The 25,735-nt window shown below is 47.2% G+C and overlaps 1 protein-coding gene across 1 annotated transcript; it reads right to left on the bottom strand.

Annotated features, from left to right (window-relative positions):
• Window positions 1-3,050: 3,050 nt before the first annotated feature.
• LOC311194035 (glycerol-3-phosphate acyltransferase 3-like) lies at window positions 3,051-25,726 on the bottom strand (the record flags this gene model as incomplete). Its single annotated transcript, XM_084267036.1, has 13 exons — window positions 3,051-3,231; window positions 3,693-3,772; window positions 4,878-5,006; window positions 6,047-6,132; window positions 6,479-6,534; window positions 7,683-7,798; window positions 8,048-8,141; window positions 9,538-9,627; window positions 10,787-10,861; window positions 11,408-11,678; window positions 14,119-14,191; window positions 21,491-21,672; window positions 25,615-25,726. 13 exons carry the CDS (start codon window positions 25,724-25,726, stop codon window positions 3,120-3,122), a joined length of 1,476 nt encoding a protein of 491 aa, XP_084123162.1. The 3' UTR covers window positions 3,051-3,119.
• Window positions 25,727-25,735: the final 9 nt, after the last annotated feature.

Here is a 25,735-nt window from a genome sequence, read left to right as displayed (position 1 = left end):
GAAGAGTTTTTCAGATGGTTCCAAAGACAAGACGCAGCTGTAGAAAAAGGCATTTGGAGTCAGGAGAATAAAGGATTCCAGCTACACCAATCACCCTGAGTGTGCAGGCACATTACAGAGAGGGTATCTGAGGTTTTCACAAACTCCAGTTCAGTTCTCTCAGAGTAGAAGAGGTCACCAAACTGCTTCTCATGATGTCTTCTTATATTCCATAACATTTGTGCTGTGATAACTCACATTTCTCCAGTCTGCCCAATGATCCCTATAGGCAGTAGGTGCTCAGGCATCCCTTATATACACAGAAAGTGGCTTCACTGAGGGAAAATCAAGCCTGGTGGACTTGGTGGCCACCTATGTCAAGGTTACAGTGCTGATGGATAAGGGAAGTGCAACCTGGGCTTGCACAAAGCATCTGACACTGTCCCACCCAACATCCTCGTCTCTGAACTGGGAAGAACTGGATTTGATGGATGGAATGCTCTGGGGCTGAGGAATTATCTGGATGGTTGCACTCAGGGAATTGCTGCAATGCCTTAATGTCCAAATGGAGACCAGTGATGAATGGTGTTCCTCAGGGGTCAGTATTGGGTTTGGTGGGATTGAGTGTACCCTCAGCAATTTGCTGGTGACATCAAGCTGGGTGGTGCAGTTGCCACATTGAAGGGAAAGGATGCCATCCAGAGTGACCTGGACAAGACTGGGAGGTGGGCCCATGCAAACCTCATGAAGTTCAACCAGGCCAAGGTGCAGAATGGATTGAGAGCAGCCTTGAGGAAAGGGACTTGGGGACTTTGGTTGATGAGAAGCTCGACATGAGCCAGCAAAATGCATTTTCATCCCAGAAAACAAAGCGTATCCTGGGCTGCATCAAAAGAGGCCTGACCAGCACATCAAGGAAGGGGATTCTGTCCCTCTGCTCTGCTGAGACTCCACCTGGAGTACTGCATCCACTCTGGGGCCCCCAACATAAGGAGGGCATTGAACTGTGGGAACAGGTCCAGAGGAGGCCATGAGGATGACCCAAGGGCTGGAGCAGTTCTGCTGTGAAGCCAGGCTGAGAGAGTTGGGCTGGTTCAGCCTGGAGAAGGCTCTGGGGAGACCTTAGAGCCCCTTCCAGTCCCTGAAGGGGCTCCGGGAAAGCTGGGGAGGGGCTGTTTGTAAGGACATGGAGGAACAGGACAAGGAGCAATGGGTTTATACTGCAGGAGGGGAGATTTAGATTAGCTAAAACCCGTTCTTGCAACACCAGTGGAAGATAAGCAAAGAGGAGTAGTAACACCAGTGCAAATTCTTTGACTGGGCAAAGTAAGCTGCAGCTTACCAGCTCCCCCACTCACGTGTTATCAGGAGAACGTGCTCTTCTTACTGTTCCCATGCCCTCCTGCTTGAGGAGGAGAACACACTGCTCTGAGGTATCCTTTGGGGAAACAATTGATTCCTCCATAACCTCAGGACTCTAAGGGCAAGATACAACTCCAGTTAATACCAAGGGTGCTGCTGCTAAATGCAAATGAAATATGGAATATCAAAAGAAAGGGTGAGATGAAAGGCAGGTAAAGAAAGCACCACCAAAAACCTTTCTTCAAAGCAGGGCAAGACAAAGTGGTCTCTGTTTTGAGCAGAGATAATAGTGTGTATTTGTGGTCCCCACAATGGCTCCTCATCTCTGTGGGGACCTCAGTCCATGGGCTGCTGTCACATAAACAATATTACCCATCCTTGCCAACTCATCCCTCTTAAAATGACTCTGGAAAAACAAGTGCTTCTGTAGTGATGTTCAGCTCATTGAAGAGGACAGATTCTTCCATGTGGGAGCTACTTAACAGGAGAGAAAATAATTTATAACAAGAAATTCTATAGGTATGGAAATATTTCCATCTCAGCCTCCCTGAAATTCACTTGCTCCATTTAGTTCTGGAGGGTGGGCTTTTCAGAGAGCAAACCAGTAGCCTTCACGTCAAGTGGTTACACAAGTAGGGGCCTATCCAGAAATAATTACAGCAGAGGGTAACAGGGGTCACAGCTTGGTATTCCTTTAATTTGTGTAAAGCAGGAAACAGGCACAGAAAGGGACACAGCAAAACCAGGAGACACAATGTCATGGTGTCTGTGCTGTGTGCGAAGGGGCAGCGCCGATCTCTCTCCTCTCCTTGGGGCCCAGGGCTGGAACCCGAGGGGACGGCGTGAAGCTGCCAGGGGAGGGTCAGGCTGGGTGTCAGGAAGAGGTTCTGTGCTGAGAGGGGGGTCGGGCGCTGGCACAGGCTCCCCAGGGAAGGGGTCCCAGCCCCGAGCTGGGCTGAGGGCAAGAAGCGTCTGGCCGCTGCGCTCAGTGCCCTGCGCTGCCTGGGCTGGGCTGTGTGGAGCCAGGAGTGGGACTGAGGGGCCTGAGGGGTCCCTCCCAGCTCAGGGGGTTCTGGAATCCTATGAATTTTAAAATGCAACATATTTTTCTACAACACTCTGTTTGGCTGTGAGTGACCTATCCCGGCATCAGACCCTCAGGCATGAGGGCTGCACTGCCCCAGACACTGCTCCACTGTTCATCCATGGGACCCTGGAAAACTTCCTCTGTTGCCATTCCTGGTCTCGTGACATGGAGGGGGAAGCCAGCAATTGCCTCCTTTCCTTCAGCATCCAACACTTTCTCTCCAGCTTGCAATTTGGAAAATAGAGTCTGGGGAACTGCTTACTGTCTTCTGACAGCAGGAGATCTACACCAACACAGTGACCATGATTCACAGGAGAGCTGCTACTCCCAGGCACTGATAGAGGCCAGGACAGCAGAGGGGGTTTATTATGAGTTAAGATGTTACCACTGAAGTCTTCAAAGTAACTCAAAGGCTTAAAAAAATGAGTGTTTTAATGGACCTAAGTAATTTTATTGCATATTCTTCTCACTCAGCATCAGAGTAGATTGCTCCAGTATATTTCAAATCTTCCTATTTATAAAGTTATATCCTTATTTAATACCAAACACTATCTTTTTATGGTTTCCCTGCTGTGTCACATGCAAAATATCTTACAGGAGCCAAAGTAAAATGTTTGGTGCAGTGTAAAACATAGCCCATTTTCTGGTGGAGGGAAGCCATGGGAGAGTGAGATAAAAGAAATACCATTTATCAAGCACTTCTGTTTCCCACAGATCCGTTTCCTATCACTATCTGGCAGTACTTTTTCTGTTGCTCTTCCTTGAAAGACTCTTTGACTTTTTTTCTTTTCAGTCCCCCATCCCTGAAAGATACAGAGAAGAAACAGCCTTGAGCTCCCTTCAGGGTCAGGACAGAAGAATGTTACAATCTTCAGGCTATGTGGTGAAAGGAGCTCTCACCCTAAATGTTGCCTTTTGCAACAGAATGATGCATGATCCCTATCACCAGTCTTACCACACAACACAAACAATGCCTTTTGTTTAATTAGGCATTTAACAAGCAAATAATTTCTTTTCACCAAGTGCTGCCTGCTGGCTAGGTCCACCTGTCAGTTTCATTTCTCTTTTTATAGCAGTCTGTATGTTCTAGTGAACTGTTCTAGGGACAAGATGCTATTTTCTGACCCAGAGTCAGCAAGGGTGATGAGCTACAGTCCTAGCAAAGTAATTCTGGAAGAAGTTTGAAAAGATTCCAGGCTAACATTTCAAAATACAGAACACCTAAACTTGCTTTAAACCCAACCTCAAAGGTGTTGCTTCTTACCAAGGAAGCACAGACATTCCTCCCCGAGCAGCAATGACAGCCTTGACCCTGTTGGCAAAGTGAACAGCATCTTCTTCTTCCTGGGGAAAAAAAAAACCCAACAAAATAAATTGTTTATAAATAGCTGAAGGGTGGGACACAGGGGGCCATGGGCAGCCTCTTCTCAGTGTCTGTGGGGACAGGACAAGGGGCCATGGCCTCAAGTTGGAGCAGGGGAAGTTCCACCCCAATGTGGGGAAGAACTTCTTCCCGGTGAGGGTGAGGGAGCCCTGGGACAGGCTGCCCAGGGGCTGTGGAGTCTCCTTCTCTGGAGAGATTCCAGCCCCATCTGGTCGCCGACCTGTGTGACCTGTCCTAGGGACCCTGCTTTGGCAGGGGGTTGGACCCCATGGGCTCTGGAGGGCCCTTCCAACCCCTACAAGTCTGGGATTCTGTGAAGGCCTGAATCTCTGTATCACTTTGGGTCTAAAAAAGGGATGTTTGTGCCAGGTCAAAGGCCAGGACTCCTGCTGCCTAAAACCATGGTTTAACATCTTGTCCAGTCTCCGGGAAGCAGAGGAAAGCACGGCAGCTGCACCCAAGTAAAGAAGCTGTTTGGGAGCAATAGGGACCAGGGTGCAGAAGCATCTGGATTTCTGCAAGTGTAATTTTTACTTGAAGATACCTAACCCACCTAAATCTCCGCTTACTTTTAAAGCTACACTGTTGCTTTTCAGCCTTTGTCCATTAAGTTGTGATAAAGTCTTGTAAACACAAAGCCAACACGCCCTGTGCAGCGATGCAGCCTTCCTCTGGGAAAACATTTTATGCAGCCTTCCCGTCCCTGAAGGGAGCAGAGAGACAGGAGGGGAATCAGCTTGTTAAAAGGGCAGACAATGGCAGGACATGGGGGATGGAGTGAAGCTAAAGGAAGGTTTAAATTAGATCTTAGGGGGAAGCTCTTTGCAGAGAGAGTGGTGAGGGGCTGGAAGGGGCTGCCCAGAGAGGGGGTGGATGCCCCGTCCCTGGGGGTGTTGAAGGCCACATTGGATGGGGCCCTGGGCAACCTTGTGTAGCTCCAGGCCTGGAGGTTGGTGTCCCTGCCTGTGGCAGGGGGTTGGAGCTCTGTGATCCTTGGGGTCCCTTCCAACCCAGACCAGTCTGGGATTCTATGAGAGTTTTCCAAACATAGGGCAGTGTCAGTACCTCTTTGACCATGGGTGGCAGGTACCACACATTGCAGACGATGGCCCAGCTGGTCATCACATTGAAGGTGTATATCATCATGGAATACTTTGCACTGTTCCAGAACACATCTGCAAAGCGGGGGTCATACTGCAAGACAAGAAGAATAAGTGAAAGGGCATGACCTGCTTACAGAATCTCACCATCACAAGGTTGGAAAAGCCCTTTAAGATCAGCAAGTCCAACTGTCCCTGTCCTGTGCTGACCCAGACCTCTCAGTACCTCATCTCCCCATCTGTTAAGCACACCCGGGGTGGGGACTCAGCCCCCTCCCTGGGCAGCCTGTGCCACAGCCCCACAACTCTGCCAGGGAAGAACTTTTCCCTCCCATCTGAGCTGACCCTGCCCTGGCACAGCTTGAGGCCATTCCCCCTCGTCCCATCTCCTGTCCCCTGGCTGAAGAGACCATCGCCCACCTTAGTTTAGATCACATAAGCTGCATTTTGGCCACAAAGTCACAGTTCAACTTGTTAAATTAGAGGCAAATCTTATCACACCTCCTAAAAAGCAGGAGTAAACTCAGAGTAAAGCTCCACATTTCAACGTTTATTACAAGTTTCTAACCCTTGCAAGCAATGCAGGACCCCAAAATGTGACAGATCCTTTGAAATACATCTCAATTATTTACATTTTGAGTAGATGTATCTGCTTAGACTTTGTCACCTCCAGACATGCTGACTGCAAAGGTTTCCTTGAAAACAATCACACCAGTTTAAATAATTTTCATAAAATTAGGCATTGTTACAGTTTCAGAACAACATAGTATTTCTAAAGCCAGGGTGGCTTGGCTAAATCTACTCGGAACGCCTCAAAAGCGCCAAGAAAAGTGTCATTACCCCCAGATAACATGAGACCCAGAAGCACTAGAACAAAAAGAGTGGGCAGAACTGCACATGCAGCATAGCAACAGGAACCATGCTTTGCGGTTTGCTCCTCCTAATCAGCTGTAAAGACACTTGGTGAAACATCTCCCACACTGCAGTGGACACTGTGTACTGTGAAAAGTTTCCTCTTTCCATAAGTCACAAAGAACTACCCCTTTTTTAAAGGTTTAAGCACAAACAGCTTCTCTGGTAGGAGAAGCTTCAGCAAATAATCCTTCCAGGTCTGGATAACTGCAGGTAGCTTACCTTGATTGCTACCGGATGGATAGTCCCTCCTACCTCAAAGCTTCCCTTCTTAAACATCATTACTGATGTGTTGTTTATGCAGGTACCTGGTCAGAATTTAAACAGGTGAAGAGAGTTTGAATCCACTCAAGGAAAAGTATCAGCAAATGAATCCTAAACTGCCTTAAGGAGACTTAAGTTGCTGAAGGAGAAAGTGAGCTTTAGTCACTTTAATCCCAGAGCCTGTTCTCTCTCCCATTATGCTATGTGCTAAAGCAAACAGATGGTTTTAAAGCTGCTATAAAATATTAGGAGCTGACTTTGTGTCTCACAAGAGCTAAATAATTCTACAAACCAAAACCAAACCCCTCACTTGTACAGACTGAGCATAACAAACTGTACTTAGTGGCAAGAAGCGAGAAGAGAAATAAAATCAACACAATTATCTCCTACCTTCTGGGAAAATTAAAATGGGCAATTTGGCCTTATCTGCAATGTGCTCTCTAATTCTGTGGAGGAAAAAAATATAAGTTCAGCACAGGCTTCATTTTCCTAGAAGATTTCTACTTGTATTTGGCCTAGAATTTAGGATCCATTGTCTCTTTGTGAGGATTGTCTGGCTCAGCGTTCCACAAACAGGTTTCATAATGTCCAGAGCACCAGGCAACTTGGGGGAGGAGGGAGGGTCATTAATCAGCCTTGGATTGCCTTGAGGCCCCATCTCCACAGGGACAACTCATGGGGAGCTGTGTAGACATCTCAAATTGAGTTGTCCTGTAAACCCAGATTTAACAGTGAAGTGCTGCATAATTCACAGAATCACAGGGTTGGAAAAGACCTTTATGAGTCCAACCATCCCTGTCCCGTGCTAAATCATATGCCTGAGCACCTCATCTCCCTGTCTGTTAAACACACCCAGGGGTGGGGACTCAGCCCCCTCCCTGGGCAGCCTACATCACAAAAGTAGGTTTCCTACAAAACTCTAAACAGTTTTATTTCACCATTTTAACCCAATTAACACCAGAGAACAGTGGCACTTGAAGCATGTAAAAATTGCTTCCCATTTACCAGTGATAGGTCTCAGCTATGAGCACAGCCAAACTTCTCTTCTGACTGAGGTCCATAGTTCAAGATTTCCTGTCTTCTCAGTATTTTATCAGTTTTACATGTACCTAACATTTCTCTGCATCTCTAGACTACTTCCAGTACCTGAAGGGGCCTACAAGAAAGCTGGGGAGGGACTTTTTAGAAGGGCCTGGAGTGATAGGGTGAGGGGGAATGGTTTTAAATTGGAAGGGGATACATTTAGACTGGCTATTAGGAAGAAAATCTCCACTATGAGGGTCATGAGGCCCTGGCACAGGGTGCCCAGGGAGGTGGTGGCTGCCCTCTCCCTGGAGGTGTTCAGGGTTGGGTTGGATGGGGCCTTGAGCAGCCTGGGCTGGTGAGAGGTGTCCCTGCGCAGGGCCAACAATCAAAAGTCCAGTAGGTTGTTACTGTGCCCTGCACCTCCATTGATGGAGCAGTTCCACATGGTGGTGACAACCTACAGCTGCCAACCAAAGGAAGACACAGGGTGCAAACAGTCTCAACTCACTCTCAGACCTCCCATTAATTGACCTGATGGGACAATTAAGCGAACACCTCACGACCTTACTTTTTCCTCACCAGGTGACGGTCTTTCATTTCCGAGCGCTCAAACAAGACGTGCTGAGTGGTCTGCATGCAGCTTCTCTGAATAAGCCCCAGAAGGCCTCCATGTGCCTGGCCAACCTGCAAGCCCAAAGGAAACTGCTGACTATGCCAACACACCCAGAACACAGATGCATCTGTTTAAGCTCCTTCACAAACCATGCCAATCCTGTTGGTCAAAGTGTGCACTCACCTGCTGGCATCTACTATTTTGCAGTCCTGAATGCTATCAAATCCCACTCTTTCTCCCCCAAAATTTATCTTATTACCCAAAACTACATCTATTGCATCTCTACATTACTGGTATTTTATTGACCTTCTGGTTCATACCAAGGAATAGCATCCATCGCTGGCAAGGATGAGAACATCTAGTGGAGACGTGTGGTTGGCTACACAGATGCCTCCTTCCTGGGGTCTGTTTTCCCTGCAGGGACGACCATAGAAGTAATTACTTGACATTTATCCTCCAGACTGTAGGCCCCAGCAGGTGACACACCCAAGCTGTCACACATCCAGAACTGAGATGCTGGGTGACAAAGGCATTTCAGGCCCATAGCTCACATGCTGATCCACAGGAAGTGGAAGAGAAAACATTTGAACAGACTAATATTACTGCTTATTAAAACATCTGGTAGCATGTTACAGGGGGGGAGGCATCTTTCCTCATACCCTCAAGAGTCATAGAATGGAATCTCAGAATTGGAGGGGTTGGAAGGGCCCTGCAGAGCCCATGGGGTCCAACCCCTGCCAAAGCAGGGTCCCTAGGACAGGTCACACAGGTCGGCGTCCAGACAGGGCTGGAATCTCTCCAGAGAAGGAGACTCCACACCCCCTGGGCAGCCTGTCCCAGGGCTCCCTCACCCTCACCGGGAAGAAGTTCTTCCCCACATTGGGGTGGAACTTCCCCTGCTCCAACTTGAGGCCATCGGCCCTTGTCCTGTCCCCACAGACACTGAGAAGAGGCTGCCCATGTCCCCCTGTGTCCCACCCTTCACCTACTGATCCCCATTGATCAGATCCCCTCTCAGGCTGCTTCTCTCCAGGCTGAACAGCCCCAGCTCACTCAGCCTTTCCTGGCAGGGGAGATGCTCCAGGCCCTTCATCCCCTTCACAGCCTCTGCTGGACTCTCTCCAGGAGATCCCTGGCTTTTCTGTCCCAGGGAGCCCAGCACTGAACACAAAAGTCCCTTCCTATTCAGTAGCTTTGGCATTTTACAAAAGCTGGTTCCCTTTTAGCTGAGAACAACAGATTTCTTCAGAGTCAGCATTCCAGCTACTCCACAAAGACCACTTGGACACCAGAACAGTAAAAACAGAAGGCACTGGAGCATGACTTTGCTTGTTTTCTAAAGCACAAACAAAAATATCTCAGAAGCTTCCTCCCTTATGAAAATCTCCACCCCCAAGCAAGCAAGATACCACAGAAACTTCCTGAAGTACCATCCACAACTTTAGGAGAGATTATGAAGAATTAGTTACCAAGTCAGTCAGGCAATAGGATAGTCAAACTTCTTATGGTGAGTTTCCTAAGTGTAGGAACACCATACTCATGGCAACGACTGGGAAAAACACCTAAGTGCATATTTAATCAAGAACACAGAACTACTCAACCTTTGCATAATCCACCAACAACAGAACACATCAGCAGAGCATGCAAACGTCTTGGCAGAGTCTGGATGATCTAATGTAGCTCCTTAGATCATGTTGCACCATCAGGGTGCCCATGCAACAATGGGATAAGGATCCTGCTCTGAAACTTGAGGCCTTGAGTGATTTAGGAAATCAATACCAAGCCAAGGAGAGCAGAGGGCACCACTTACCTGTTGTGGAAATGAACGAGACCACCCAGGCATCGAACACCTAAGGTGGCACATATCATCTGAACCTGGTTGCTCAGCCAGCGTTTAACCCTGAAAGGAATGGAGCCAGAGGTACACGTCCAGGTCTGCACAGCCACTCGTAAAACAACACAGCGTAAACTCCCCACACTACTCCAAATAGTTGTTACTGCAAAGAGCACACTAAGAGTCACAGAATCACAGAATCATTAAGGCTGGAAAAGACCTCCAAGATCATCCAGTCCAACCAGCCCCCTACCACCTCTGTTACTCACTAACCCACATCCCTAAGGACCTCATCCAACCTTTCCTTGGACACCCTGAGGGACACTGACTCCACCCCCTCCCTGGTCAGCCCCTTCCAATGCCCAACCACTCCTTCTGAGAAGAAATTTCCCCTCATTTCTACCCTGAACCTGCCCTGGCACAACTTGCAGCCATTCCCTCTTGTCCTATCAATGGTTATCTGTGAGAAGAGGCTGAGGCCCAGCTCACCACAACCTCCTTTCAGGGAGCTGGAGAGAGTGATAAGGTCTCCCCTCAGCCTCCTCTTCTCTAGACTGAAGTCCCAGCTCCTCATCAGACTTGTGTCTCATCCCCTTCCCCAGCTTCATTGCCCTTCTCTGGACTCACTTCAGGGCCTCAGTGTCTGTCTTACAGTGACTCTCTCTTACTGCTCTCTAAATTTACAGTAGGGAAAATAAAATAAACCCATCCACATATGCTCCCTGCACACACACCAACAGTGCCTTCCTTACACTGGGGAGGGGGGTGAAGGTCCTCCTGTGGCCCTGGCCCCAAAAGCCCCTGTACCCCAAATCCAGGCCCACCATGGAGGTGAGGACAGGACATCCTAATCCCTACTTGCTCAGCTGGGTGGTTGGTGTGCTGGCTGTGCCAGCGGCTCAACACACAGAGGGGAACCTGCAAAGCCCCCAGAGAAACTGAGGCTGCCCCTGGATCCCTGGCAGGATTCAAGGCCGGGTTGGATGGGGCTTTGGGCACCCTGGGCCGGTGGGGGGTGTCCCTGCCCATGGCAGGGGGTTGGAACTAGATGGGCTTTGAGGTCTTTCCTACCCAGACCAGTCTGTGCTTCTATGAAAGGCCACATGTCCACATTAATCCTTCAGATTAATCCTCCAGACTGAAGCAGATTAACATTTCACCACAGAAATCCAAATCCTTAAATAAATAAACAAAGAAATGGAAAGAACCCTCAGCAAATACCTACCTGCCATTTGGAAACTGTCCTACTACTGTAGTGGCCAAGACCAGCAAGATGATACTAAAAACAGCCAAACAGATGCTATAAAGTAAAAATATTGTAATTAAAATGCTGAGCAGCAAAACTAGAAGAGCAACCAAGAAAAAACCTTTTATTTAACCCTGTGATCCACTTCACAACACTTCCCTCCACCATTAATAGCACCTAACTAGGAACAGAAACCAGTCAAGGCCAACAGGATAACCTGTCCTAACCCTGTCCCTGAACACTGGCTCTGCTCCAAATCCCACGTGTCCAGGATACAGTTTGGTTCTTATTGAGACAGGTAAAGCCTCATCCTCTCAGTTGAAACAGTTGTAACTCCAGATTACAGAAATGACCCAGAGATCTCTAGGGCTTGCTGGGTTTTAAACCCAATCAGTAATTAACCACATGAAACTTGAGAAATTTACATCTGCAGTATAATTTTTATCTTTTCCTTTTTTATTCTGTTGGGAATAAATGGAGCTTTAGTGGCATCTAGGAAAACAAAGTCATGCCAGGTTCTCCTTTCTGCACTAGGCAACAACGTCATCTCACATCCTTTCTAACAAGTGACGTGGAAACCCAGCGTGACATCTGCCTCACCGGAAAGGCATCAGGAGGCAGTAGCGAACCAGGACCCCCAGGAGCCACGCGGCGCCCAGCTGCCAGCTGACGTGGTGCAGGTTGGAGTTGGTTCTGCTGAGGAGGTTCCAGGACACCAGCTCCTCGGAGGAGAACCGCTGGGTGACCTCATCTTCTGCAACGGCCTCACAGCCCTTCTTGGAGAAGTACATGACATCAGCAAGGCTGAAGCATCCCCGGTGATGGCCAGCAATCTCCTCTTCCATGGAAGTTTCCTCTCTCTGGATTATCCCTGCATGAGGAAACAAGTCTTCCTTCTACATGGTGGAATGGACAATATGGGTTCCAACAAGAGTAAAACACACACCACATGTGCCTTTTAGAAATAGCTCTCTTCTTACTCCAAGCACTGTATGACAAGACATACCCATTGTTATGGCTCATTTACATACTGGCATTTACTTCCAGAAGTTACCTCTCTCATCCTATGCCACACACCACCACTAAAGCATTGAAGAAAGGAGAAAAGTAATCAGAGCAAGCTGCAAAAAGAACCTTGAGCACAATCACCTACTTCATTGCCATTTACCACACAACATATGCACACACACGTCAGCAGCACACTGCCAATCTGCAGACCTCCTAGTGCCTCAACTGCAATTCAGGCAGAGTTTCTCTATTGTTCTTGTTTTTACCCAGCTTTAACAAACACTTTCCTCTGAGATTTCCCCCTCTGCTCTGTCCTGGTCAGGCCCCACCTGGAGTGTTGTGTCCAGTGCTGGGCTCCCCAAGACAAAAAAGCCAGGGATCTCCTGGAGAGAGTCCAGCGGAGGCTGCGAAGGGGATAAAGGGCCTGGAGCATCTCCCCTGCCAGGAAAGGCTGAGTGAGCTGGGGCTGTTCAGCCTGGAGAGAAGCAGCCTGAGAGGGGATCTGATCAATGGGGATCAATAGCTGAAGGGTGGGACACAGGGGGACATGGCCAGCCTCTTCTCAGTGTCTGTGGGGACAGGACAAGGGCCAATGGCCTCAAGTTGGAGCAGGGGAAGTTCCGCCCCAATGTGGGGAAGAACTTCTTCCCGGTGAGGGTGAGGGAGCCCTGGGACAGGCTGCCCAGGGGGTGTGGAGTCTCCTTCTCTGGAGAGATTCCAGCCCCATCTGGACCTGTGTGACCTGTCCTAGGGACCCTGCTTTGGCAGGGGGTTGGATCTGATGGGCTCTGGGGGTCCCTTCCAACCCCTACAAGTCTGTGTTCTGTGGGTTTTTTTCTCATTCTCCTATTTTCCCCCCATCCCTTCTTCTTTAAGGGCTGCTTCACTAACAATGAACTTCAAAGCATCTAGGAAGGTTATTGGTATTGTGTCTGGAACACAAGTCTGATGAGGAGCGACTGAGGAAACCAGCCTGGAGAAGAGGAGGCTCAGGGGAGACCTTATCACTTTCTACAACTCCTTGAAAGGAGGTTGTGGTGAGCTGGGGCTCAGCCTCTTCCTGCAGATAACCACAACAAGAGGGAATGGCTGCAAGTTGTGCCAGGGCAGGTTCAGGGTAGAAATGAGGAGAAATTTCTTCTCAGAAGGAGTGGTTGGGCATTGGAAGGGGCTGCCCAGGGAGGGGGTGGAGTCACCGTCCCTCAGGGTGTCTGAGGAAAGGTTGGATGAGGTCCTTAGGGACACAGGTTAGTGAGTACTAGAGGTGTTAGGGGGCTGGTTGGACTGGATGATCTTGGAGGTCTTTTCCAGCCTTAATGATTCTGTGATTCTGTGACTCTTAGTGTGCTCTTTGCAGTAACAACTATTTGGAGTAGTGTGGGGAGTTTACGCTGTGTGGGTCCATAACTGTCTCTTCCTCAGTTAGCTCAAGGCAACAGTGGGGAGTTGGTATTTGATGACATGAAATATTCATTATGCAAATTAACTTCATTTATCTCAATCAACACACTCTGATCAGAATGGCAGAACTTTTCTCCACCTGTACTTCACTCACATCTTCACAGAATCACTAGGTTGGAAAGACCTTTGGGATCATCTTCACAATGTCCAGGCAATCACCAGACTTGAAACTCATTAGCCAACAAACCAGTCTACATGACTAATGACTAAAACCAGGACTACAAGTAAAAGGATTGTTAGGAGAACCTAACCTCACCCCCTTCAGTGAAAGGAGAAAAGTAGTTGGGAAGAGGAAAAAATAAATACTGGTGTCACATTTTAACCCCATGCCTAGAGAAGAGTGCAAATTGTAAGTATCTGAGGGATGGTGTAGCTTCTTTGCTTGGCTTTTTGCACACCACGAGTTACAAGGAGGAAAAGAAATTCCATAAAGAGCAAAAAACACAATTCCTCCTCATCTTGTAAAGATAAAATACTCATGAAAGCATCTGAGATGCTGTCCCTTTTTATCTGCAGTGTTCACAGACTTACACCAGTCTCTAACAGCTTTTATTCAGGAGACTCCATTGTTGTCTTGCTTCTAATACTTCAGGGCTCTTTTGTAGGTTTGTAACCTCAGCAGTTACTTGCCCATCAAACTCCAGTTTGGTCATTCCAGTTTTCTTACTTAGTGTCAGATGTAATTTACATTTCTGCTTAATTTTTCTAGATCACACATTAAAATATGGCCTTTTTTCTAGACCAGATATTAAAATAGTCCCTTTTTTCCTAGATCAGATATTAAAATACCTGACTCTTTACAAGACAAATAGATCCAGGTCCCCTTCGTTCAGAGATCTTACCAGTGGAGATTAAATTGCCAAGGGTCAGCGCCTTCTGCTTTTTCACTCCCTCCTCAATCTGCAGGGTGGCCCACTGTTCCCAAAACAAGAAAAGGAGATGTTGATGGTTCTCATACACTCATTTCCAGGCATTCTGTAATCCTGCTAGATGAACCCAGCCTCTTCTTTGAAGTCACCTCTCAGATTGTCATCTCCAAATGCAGCCTGGAGGCTGCCCTCCGTGCCTCCTGTTTCATTTGTTACAGAGATTTCCTTTTGCCATTGTCAGGAAAAAGAGTTTGGCTCAAACTTCTTTTCAGGACACTGGGAGTTGTTGGGGCTTTCCCTCTCTGGGGCCTTTTGTTGTTTTGGTTGGTTGCTTTTTTAAGCAAGTAAAAAAACCCCAAAGCCCCCCCCAAATTGCTGAGTTACCCAAGAGACACTGTGAGGTCCATGGGTCCCTAACTCTCTCTTCCTCAGTTAGCTCAAGGCAACAGATTGATGACAAGTGTGTCACTGACATTAAAGACCTGCTGGGAAAAAAACAGATCTAAAATTGTATTTTGATTACCCCAGCTTTAGGGCATGCAGCTTTTGTTACAAGAAGACACAGGGACCACTTGATACCCATAATATTTTAGAAGCAGTAGCTGGGGTAAGCTTTCACCCCTACCTTTCACCTTTTTGAGCTAAACCAAGTTTCTCCTCCCATAAAACTCCTCCATTAGCAAAATTAATTATACCAACATGCCTAATTGTTTTCATGGCTTTCAATGTCTTCATCATACACACATACATAGACCTATAAATAATAGCTCTTGTGAGGACTTGATAATCTTAAAGGTCTTTTCCAACCTTGTAATTCTGTGACTAGACCTTCTTGTACTGACATCGAAATATCTGCCCTAACAAGGGACACAGGATACTTGTGTGTACACTCTGCTCATTACTAAGGAATCAGTGACCCACTCAACATATGTCATCACCTGCTATGAAGGCTTCCCACATTCAGCAGATAAGGGCACGTCCTCCTGCTTCAGGAAGGGGAAAAGCAGAATGGGCAGCCATGTGGTATGTTAAACTCCATGCAAACCATCTACTGTTAAAAAAAAATATATCAACCTTCACCTTGTCTATGGTTCCCAGTTATTCCTTAGGGAAGGTAAATTGATACATCATCCCTTTCAACCTTTTGCAATACATGAAGAGTCATTCAGAAGTGGGCAGCCAAGAGATGTCATGAAAACAGCAGCCCACACACTGAGAAATGAAAGAATATATGGCACAGGCACAATAACATTGCAAAAGAGAAGAAAGGCAGATGGGGCAAATTTAACCTCTTTATAGCATATTCTGGCCCTCACCCCCTCCCCAATGTCCTCTAAGATGGTTGTATGGCCTGAGGGAGGAAAAAAAATAATTAAAAGTCACCTAGTCCAGCAAAGAAAGCCTTTATTCTCTGCTTTCCTGTCTGCCACCCATATCTCACCCATCACAGTCCTCCCACGTGAACAGGCACCTGCCAATTGGCAAGCACCACCAAAAATGAGCTTGCTCATACTATCTTGAAGGGTTTGGAATACCTCAAGGAGGCTGGATTTTGAATCCCAGGTAGAGAAAGGGTGAGAATCCTTGACCAAGCTGTCCCATAAAAATATGTTAACTAATTCAAATGAGTTAGCAAGACCAGTCAAGAAAAACCCAAACAAAAATGTATAACATTGACTAGTGAGGTGTAAAGTCCTGCCAGGGTATTACCTACTGCCTCCCAGCACAGAGAAAGAGGACAAGGCAGCTGAGGAACAGCTTTCCACAGGTGAATGGCTGCACAGGGCTCGCTAGCTTGGAAAAGATCTGGCTGAGACAGAGTATGACAGAGGCCTACAAAACCTGACTGGCACAGAGTGGGTGCCTAAGGAACCCACCACTTCTTCTAATACAGCATCACATGAAGGGTTGGGCAGGATGTATGAGGAAGGGAAACGTAATATACTTCCACAAAACACCATTAAGTGGTGGAGTTCATTGCACAGGACATATTAATAGGATCACAGAACAGTTATGGCTGGAAAAGATCTCAAAGCCCATCCAGTCCCACCCCCTGCCATGGGCAGGGACACCTCGCACCAGCCCAGGCTGCTCAAGGCCCCATCCAACCCGGCCTTGAACACCTCCAGGGAGGGGGCAGTCACCACCTCCCTGGGCACCCTGTGCCAGGGCCTCACCGCCCTCAGAGTGAAGAACTTCTTCCTAATATCCAATCTAAATCTAACCCCTTTCAATTTAAACCCATTCCCCCTCATCCTCTCCTATGCCCTAACTCCACGCCTTACTCCAAGCCCTATTAAAAAGTCCCTCCCCAGCTTTCCTGCAGGCCCCTTCAGGGACTGGAAGGCCACTATAAAATCTCCCCAGAGCCTTCTGTTCTCCAGGCTGAACAACCCCAACTCTCTCAGCCAGAGATCAACTGAAATGGGAGCAATTACATAAAGCACAGATGAAAATCATCACAAAACTCTCCCAACTCAGGAATCAGCATGGGAGGCTGAAGCAACAAGCAGCTAGGAGAGTATTTTCCTGGCAACGTGGTCATATCATCACCCAACTCTCAGGCTTTTCATCAAGCTGATGCCTGTCAAAGCCAGGCTACCTGTCTGGCTCCAACTCTGGACTGACCCAGCAGAGGAGCTGACACATCCTTCTGCATTTGGTGACATCTACATGTTGAGTTTGTTTTTGAAGTATGAAATAAGGTTTTGTGATCACCTTTGTTTTGCAGAGTATTGAGACAGAGCTGTCCTGCTGGTCTTTGTTGCCAAACCCTAATGAAAGGATGTTTTAAATACCTTTCAAAAACACAGATGTTGCAATGAACACAGAATTTGTCAAAGGGAGCAACTGACTGAATGAGAACTCAGGCACTGTGCTTTCCTCCCTCCCATTCCTGATGTCCTCAGCACAAGGAGTCCAAACAGGCAGGAGGTGATCCCAGCTGGAACATGGAACACTTGACACCTTAACCCCAACAGCCCATTTAGTTGAGGCTTCCTATAACTACCTTCCCAACAAAATACTTCATTATATTAATTACTGTCTCCATAGTACCTGACATGAAGAGCTATACAATATGGGGTGTTCATGGTTTTAAATCTCATTTTCTGGGGGGGGGTGTTTCCCTCCATTTTTCAAGGACAGCTCAGTATGTTGTTCAGCACCCTGTTTCTCTGTATTGTATAATTCATTTTGGCCTCTCTTCCTTTATTTTCCCAAGTTTTACTACCTGTTCTCCCACCTTCTCATGAAAAGCTGCTTCTAGCTGCTCCTTACACTGGCCTTTTTCAACGCTCAGGGTTTTTTGCCTCATACGTGACAGAGGCCTTGGGGCAATGACCCCATGTCAAAATCTTCAGATATAGTTACAAGGAGAAGGCCAGTGTGTCTTTAGCACAAGCTAAAATCACCATCTAAGACCCTTCCATCCAACAGTCCTTTCTGTCTGGCCTCAGGTCCCCTTTCACACCCCAAACAAGAACCTAGATCTGTGGGTTATAGAGCAGGCGTACGAGGACGTGTGAGCAGCAGATGTCCACAATCCAACCGATCTCCTGGCTGCTTTAGTGACAGCAGGTGAAATAGGGTGGGAAGGGTCCCAAACATTTTTTGGGGGGATAAAACACAACACACACATGCTCCAGTGGGAGCTGACAGCACATTAGCTGCATTAACATACAAGTAGGCTGCCAGTTCAAAGGCCATTGAATTACTAGCTGGCTGAAGTCTTTCTTCCATGTGAGTACTTCTCAAGAAACAACAACATTCCAATTCCATACAAGATCACATAAAATTCCAGAAGATTCTTGGCAAAAGGAGCTGCAGCTGTTTGACATCTTTATTTGACTCTCCACAGGACACGGTATAGATTTCCTTCTAGCAAATGCCTTTTCCTTTGCAGCTGTGACACTAAAGCGATGGAATAACACCCGGAGCAGAGCTCTGTGGTCTCCTCACTTCCACCAAACCCCGTTACTGATGAGCAGATCAGCTTGGAGAGAACAGGTTATGTCACAAATAAAAGCTCAGGAGCATATGCAAACAAATAGCCTCACTGGAAACCAAAGCATACTCCTTTTTATCATTTCTAGAAATATTTTAAGGACAAATGAATGGTAATAATAGTAATTACAGACTAATGGTCATGCAGTTGAGAAAACACTGTCTTGAAGATTTTTTTTACTATACTACTATCCCTATGCCCTCAAAAAAACCCCTCCAACCACCCCTCCAAGCAGAAACAGTTATCCTCCACATTTTCCAACCCTGAATCTTGCTTTTGTAGAACAGTTTGTTTTGTTTCTAACACACAAGTTTCTATAGTCCTTGATGGAGAAGCAGCAAAGGGAGCAAATTCTTTCCATACCCAGATTACATCTTGCCCAGTTGTTCCAGTCACACTGCTAAAATACAGCAATGAAGTCAGGAAATCAAAAATTACTTGTCATATATCACCATTTCTCATGATCTCTTAAGAGATCTGCACTTTATCCTAGAAGACCTAGAACCTCCAGCAAATTCAGTGAGGGCTATGGATAAACTGTCTTCGAAAACACAACTTTAAGGTCAAAATATATGTTTTTTTAAAGTCCTTGATTTTGTTCTCTTATTTTTCTCAAATTGACAAAGTATGGAGGAAAAATAAACCCATTTCCCTATGCCTGACAATTCACACAGTCATTTAAAAAGCCACAAGAAGCAAATATAGAATCCCAGACTGTGTTAGGTGAGAAGGGATCTTCAAAGGCCATCTAGTCCCACCCTGCAGTGAGCAGGGACACCTTCACTAGAGCAGGTCACTCAGAGCCCCATGCAGCCTGACCTTGAATGTCTCCAGGGATGGGGCATCCACCACCTCTCTGGGCAATCTGGGCCAGTGTCTCATCACCCTCAGAGTGAAGAACTTCTTCCTCATGCCTCATCTAAATCTGCCCTGCCCTAGTTTAAACCATCACCCCTCATCCTATCACTTCATGCCCTTACAAATAGATATGTATGAAATTCTCAGGTGAGAAGTTTTCTATTGATCTTCATAGCACTCAAGGTTGGATTTTTGGTGAACCAGCTGTTTGGTACTTCCTAGAACACTGCTATCCCTGAGGTATGGTATAGCCAGCAGTGTGCTAACACATGAGTAAGCATTAACAAGCTCTGAGCACTTTCAGTGTAGTGATTTGGTAAAGCATCCTATTCCCCCATTCAGGCTGGCAACAGGAACCATGGATGGTCTTTTGCATCTCCTGCTTAGCAAGATCTCAGGCAGACAACGCCAGAGCCAGAAGACACATCCATAACCTGCTTTAAACCTAACTGTATCCCAGGCAGCAGTTTTGGCTGTATGGTGAGTGAGCCCCAAGACGCCCAGAAGCAGCCCAGCAATTGCATGCCCAAGCTTTAACCCAGCATTTCCCAGCTCTACCCAAAAAGCCAAGTGGGACAATATATAACCAAAGGGGACTTAAGACACCCTCCATCCTCTGCCTCTCCCATTTCCCACCAAGACAGCCTTTAGTTACTCTTTTGACACAACATGAAGCATTTGAACAATACTTCAAAGAAAGGAGTTGAAGCAAATCCTAAGATGAAAACAGAAGAAACTCCTTTTTTTCACAGAATCACAAGGTTGGAAAAGACCTTTAAGATCATCAAGTCCAACTGTCCCTGTCCTGTGCTAAACCATATCCCTGAGCACCTCATCTCCCCATCTGTTAAACACACCCGGGGATGGGGACTCAGCCCCCTCCCTGGGCAGCCTGTGCCACAGCCCCACAACTCTGCCAGGGAAGAACTTTTCCCTCCCAGCTGAGCTGACCCTGCCCTGGGGCAGCTTGAGGCCATTCCCCCTCGTCCCATCTCCTGCCCCCTGGCTGAAGAGACCATCGCCCACCTCTCTGCACCCTCCTGGCAGGGCAGTGGAGGTGGGGAGAAGGTCTCCCCTCAGCCTCCTCTTCTCCAGGCTGAACACCCCCAGCTCCCTCAGCTGCTCCTCAGAGGATTTGCCCTCCAGCCCCTTCCCCAGCCTGGTTGCCCTTCTCTGGACTCGCTCCAGGACCTCCATGTCCTTCTTATGGTGAGGAGAGTTGCCCAAAACCTCCTCAGGTTTGCATTTGGTACGAGAGAGCCTAATGAAATCAATTCCTTGAGTCTCTTGCTCAGGGTACCAATGAGAATGTAATTAGCATACCACTGGCTGAAACCTTTTTATCACATAAAAATACTGATATTACATATATAAGTCACTTCCCATCAGCATCAGCATCTGAATAAAACAAGTAACCCCTAATGTTTGCAGTCATGGGCCCTATGCTAAGTGATGCTTGTAGAGCTGAAGACATTCCTGCCCAAGGGCTCTTAATCAACTATTAAAAAAACCCCCACAAACTCCAAAAAAAACCCAGAAAAATTATAAGTAGACAGAAATAAGACAGAATTGGCAAGGTATGGTGGATCAGATTAACTGCATTACATCAATACAGGCATGTTCTGCTGCACAAATAGATAGCTAACAGATTAATAATATGAGTAGTAAGTGTTCTGTGACAAGCAGAAATTATATTAATGAAAAGCAGGTTTATGCCTGAGAGACAAAATGAATCCACTGGAAAATGGAAATGCTCCTCTGTACAGTATGATGAATTCACAGCACCTACTTTGGGCCAACTTGATGGATTTGAAAAGTAAGTCTTGAGAAATTAAATGCCATTCCTGCTTATTAAAAGCTCCAGAAAGGTTTTACTGATATCAGCAGAATCAGGATCCTCTCCATGATCTGCTTATCTCTAGAAAATCTACAGGTTGAGAAGGTTGCAGGGATTTCTCAAGTCTCACACAGCAGAATTTGTGGCTGCTGGATCTCTCAGGTTTATAATTGGAGGAAGCAAACACATAGTCAGTCTTCTCTAGACCAGTACTCATTAATACCATATAACTAAACACAAATGAAACCACTGAAAATTAGGTGCATCTAAAATCCATGTTCTTGTTACTTATCAACTCCTACTAATTAACACATCCTTTTCTTTATACCTATTTCACCATGAGCATAGCACAAAGTATTCCAGCCAGCCTGAACCAGAAGCCATATATCATGAAAGCCCTGCTACAACCCAAGAGAACCTCTAACTGGTACTAGATTATAACCCATCACATAGCTAGATATCATTAAAGACACCATTCAAAACAACTGCCATGGAAGTTAAACCTGCAAGCAACACATCCAAGATCATGGAATTCTTTCTGCTAACACTTACAGCACCTATACCAAAAGCATAGACTTAAATTGGTTTTATTAAACACAACCTGTAGCAAACATGGTATCTCTTAAACTCAATTCTCAACTTACCTCTAACATTTTTATTACAATTTTCACATAGAAATGAGAAATCCCCAATGACACTCTAAACACTGAAGGCAACAAGACCAGCGCCACAAACAAAATCATCCAGATAGGTAAAACCTTGCCTTCTGCAAGACCACAGCCCTCTCTGGTTTCTTCTGTGCTTGCTCCTTCAAACTGCCAGCCCACTTCAAGAAACAGAAGCAAAAACCAATTACACATTCTAGAGAGTCCACACTATCTGCCAAAGAGAAGGCTACTGCCCTCTGAAACCTGCTACAAGTGCTCTCAGGGATAAGGTAATTTCTACCTCTTGTCCTACCCTAACTCCACCCACTTCCTTGCAGCTGATAAGCATTTACTCACCAGATAGACTGCAGGGGAGAAGGAAGAAAAAACATGGTAAATAATAATAATATAGGTTAGGTAATAAGATGCTGTCAATAAGGCACCTTAGCAATTTCTCAACTAGTTTTCACAAGGCATTCCACCAATAAATGACAATACAAGGCCAAGCAGGCACCAGGCTGCCTAAAATCTTCTATTCTAAAACTCATTTCATGCACAAGAAGCACATCCCCAGCTGATATTTGCTCAAATCGATGACTTAGGTGGTCAGGAATCCTACAGAGCTTTGGTGTTTGGCCAAAGGAACCAAACTGAAGCTTGAGGTGCAAGTCAGGGGTTATTTTATTTTATTTTTGTTTATTTTATTTAATTAACACCTGGGCAGCAGCGATGCAAACTTCAGCAGGCAGGAATCAGCTCTACAATAAAACCTGCTCCTGCCACTGCTCTGTAGGAAATGAGCCAAACTCTATTGCAGGGTTACAAAATGCTCTGTGGTGAAGTAACAAGTCACCTACCTTTGCATCTATTGGACTGCTGGCTTTTAATACAGTAGATAACCAGGTTTGTCCTTCTCTCCTAACAAATGTCAATAATTTAATTCAATATTTTTAGGAAAGACCCAGTTGGGTTCCTTAGAGACCCCTCTCCTGCCTTTTTGTATGCATCACAGAAGTCAACTGCATCTCTAGGACCTAAGAGAAGCCCACCAGCAGCTCAGTGACAAGCTTATGTAGACTAAATTTGCCTAACCTTGGTGGAATAAGCAGTTGGGGCATAACTTCCAAGATAGAGATATGCAGGTCCACAAAATATCTTGCCTTTCCAAGTGCTTACAGTAGCATGTTTGTCTAAAGCTGGGGCTGTTTGGAGGACCCAAAGATGCTCTGTAGAAGCATAGAAGCACACCCAGTACTCTCCAGACAGTAAGAGAAGCACAGGTATCAGCTGGCTGCACCACCACAAGTCTCTACCACGCACCCAGACACTAACAACCAGGCTCCTGACATGTTAACAAGCTCATGTGATACCATGACATACTTCAGATGCATGAGTCAAGTAGCTTTTCTGTCTTCAGACATGCTGCTGAGTGCCATCCCTCAGGTCTTTGTAACTGCACTGCATCTTCTTCTACTCTACTCTACCCTACCCTACCCTACTCTACCCTATCACACTCCACTCCTCTAATCAGCAATCTAACATTCCTTTTCCATCTTCTTTTCATTATTTATCTGCTTTACTTTCTCTCCCCTTACCCACCTCCTTCTGAGCCTTCTGTGTCTTCTACAAAGCTTCACTGGTTTGGTTTTTAATCGTTTCTGCCTTCCCATTGCTCCTTCTGTCAATGGTACCCTCGGGCCCCTCACTCTCATCTTACACTGCTGCTGCCAGGCACATGACTACCCACTATTTCTCATCTGCCTCACCTACCACTAGTTTTAAGCTTCCCTAGGAATTATGTTTGTTTGTAAAATAACTTTGCTCAGCCATTCCTTACCTTCTCATTTCTGGTGTCTTCCTCAAGTGGCTTGCCCAGGGGGACACGGCCAGCCTCTTCTCAGTGTCTGTGGGGACAGGACAAGGGCCGATGGCCTCAAGTTGGAGCCTGAGAAGTTCCACCCCAGTCTGGGGAAGAACTTCTTCCCAGTGAGGGTGAGGGAGCCCCGGGATAGGCTGCCCAGGGGGTGTGGAGTCTCATTCTCTGGAGAGATTCCAGCCCCGTCTGGATGCCGACCTGTGTGACCTGTCCTAGGGACCCTGCTTTGGCAGGGGGTTGGACCTGGTGATCTGTGGAGGTCCCTTCCAACCCCTACAATTCTGTGATTCTGTGATTCTGCTAACAGACATTCCCTAAGGTAGCATACAGCAGGGATCTGGATGAGCAGGCATCGATCATCTAGGGTAACGCAGCACGTCTCTGAATAGCCACCTTCAGCCTCAGCACAGGGGATCAGCACGTGAGACGTCTGGGTGATAAGAACTTTGTGGGCGGGAGGGTGGAGGTAGTTTCTGGGACCTAATTTGAGGCAGGAAAGATGGGGCAAATGAAGTATTGGTAACACACTGGGGAGTACAGGAAGGTGAGGTGCCCCTCTTACTGGGATGCCTCAGAAATGGATCATTTCTTAAAAGGAGAGGGAGAGGAAAACAGGCTTCGCTACCCTGGGGGGAGGAAGAAGAGGTTTCCTCTCCTGAAGGAGGGAGAATTGTTTTCTGTGCTGTGAGACCTTGTCATCTGCACTGCCTAACCCTTACAGAGTTATCCTCCCTGCCATACCAGAAACGCAGACCCAGTAATCCTTCCCTTCTCTGCCTCTTAAAGAAAATAGAGACCAAACACACCCCTCCCATGCTAACGTCTCCATGATTCTGAACAATGGGATGGCAGCCCTTTGCCAGCTATCATTTTCCCTGGCAAACCATTCTGTCCAAGACGTGTGAGGTTTTCTTGAGGGGTGCTGGGACACCTATCACAGGCATATCCCAAAAAATGCCAAGCAGGTTTAAGGGGGTACACAAATAAAACAGAGAGACTTTGGGAGACTATTGCTTTTCACCCAACATTGCATTTGTCACACAGCAAAAGACAATTCCTACACCCACCCTGCTCAGTTTGCTCTGGGTTGGAAGGGACCCCAAGGAGCACAGAGCTCCAACCCCCTGCCACAGGCAGGGACACCAACCTCCAGGCCTGGAGCTACACAAGCTTACCCAGGGCCCCATCCAACCTGGCCTTGAACCCTTCCACACCAATAAGGCAATCTGTATATTCTTGAGATAAATTATTTCATGACTTGTTCATGATGTGAAGGAGAAAGGAAATTCTTCATTTCTCCCGGGAATTCATAGCACACCTTCCTATTTTCCAGCCAGAAAGCAGGCATAGCTTATTACTCCTCCATCATGATCACTGATTTTTGCTTGCTATTTCAAAAGAACCATTCAGATGTACGTGTTTGTCAAATTCCAGTATGAAGTGCAATCCATCCAACACAAGGAGCTGAGTAACTACTGTTTCTGACGGGGACACACAAAATTCCTTGGCATAATAAATTCGTTAAGATGAAGGGTAATGGGTTTCAATTAAAATAAGGTAGGTTTAGATATTAGGAAGAAATTCTTCCCTGTGAGAGCAGTGAGGCCCTGGCACAGGGTTAGGGTTAGGTTGTAGAAGCCCCTGGATCCCTGGCAGGGCTCAAGGCCAGGTTGGATGGGGCTTTGGGCACCCTGGGCTGGTGGGGGGTGTCCCAGCCCGTGGCAGGGGGTTGGAACTAGATGGGCTTTGAGGTCCCTTCCAACCCAAACCAGTCTGGGATTCTGTGACTCTGAGACATGGATGCAGCTCACTCAATCTGCACTCGCCGCTGGATGATGCGGGCCAGGCAGCAGGGTTGAAATGTGGGTTTTAATGCTGAACTAAAGCTCAATGAGGCACTTTTATAAGCTCGGATAGCGAATTTTGGCCTGGTGCTGTGCTCACAGCCCAGTGCCTGCAGGCATCGCGGAGGCCAGGACACCTCCCCGGACCCTCAGGAACACCCGGTGCTGCTGCACCTCAACCCGCCGCTAAGGAGGCAGCTCCTGAGATGCTGGGGGGCAAAACATCCCTCCTAAATAGCAGCGTTGTTTCACTCTGCGGGCACAAGCAAACCAGGTATCTCGAGTTAAGAATTACACCACTTAAGGCGAGCCCAAAGGGCCGGTTGTGCTGGAGGCGGGAAAAGGCCGGGAGAGGGAGGCCTGAGGCGGATGGGTAGAAGGCCGGAGCCAGGCGGTCGCACCTCGCCACTGCCTCACGGGACGGGATGTGCCCGCCCGGGCCCGGCCCGGCCCGGCCCTGCCCTGCCGCAGGCAGCCGCTGGGGGCTCCCGCCGCCGCGGCGCGGCCCGCCATTGTCGGGGG

This window comes from Gallinula chloropus (assembly GCF_964237585.1).
Source record: "Gallinula chloropus genome assembly, chromosome: 7".
Lineage (NCBI taxonomy): Eukaryota > Metazoa > Chordata > Aves > Gruiformes > Rallidae > Gallinula > Gallinula chloropus.
This window is presented reverse-complemented; position numbering and strand designations above follow the sequence as displayed.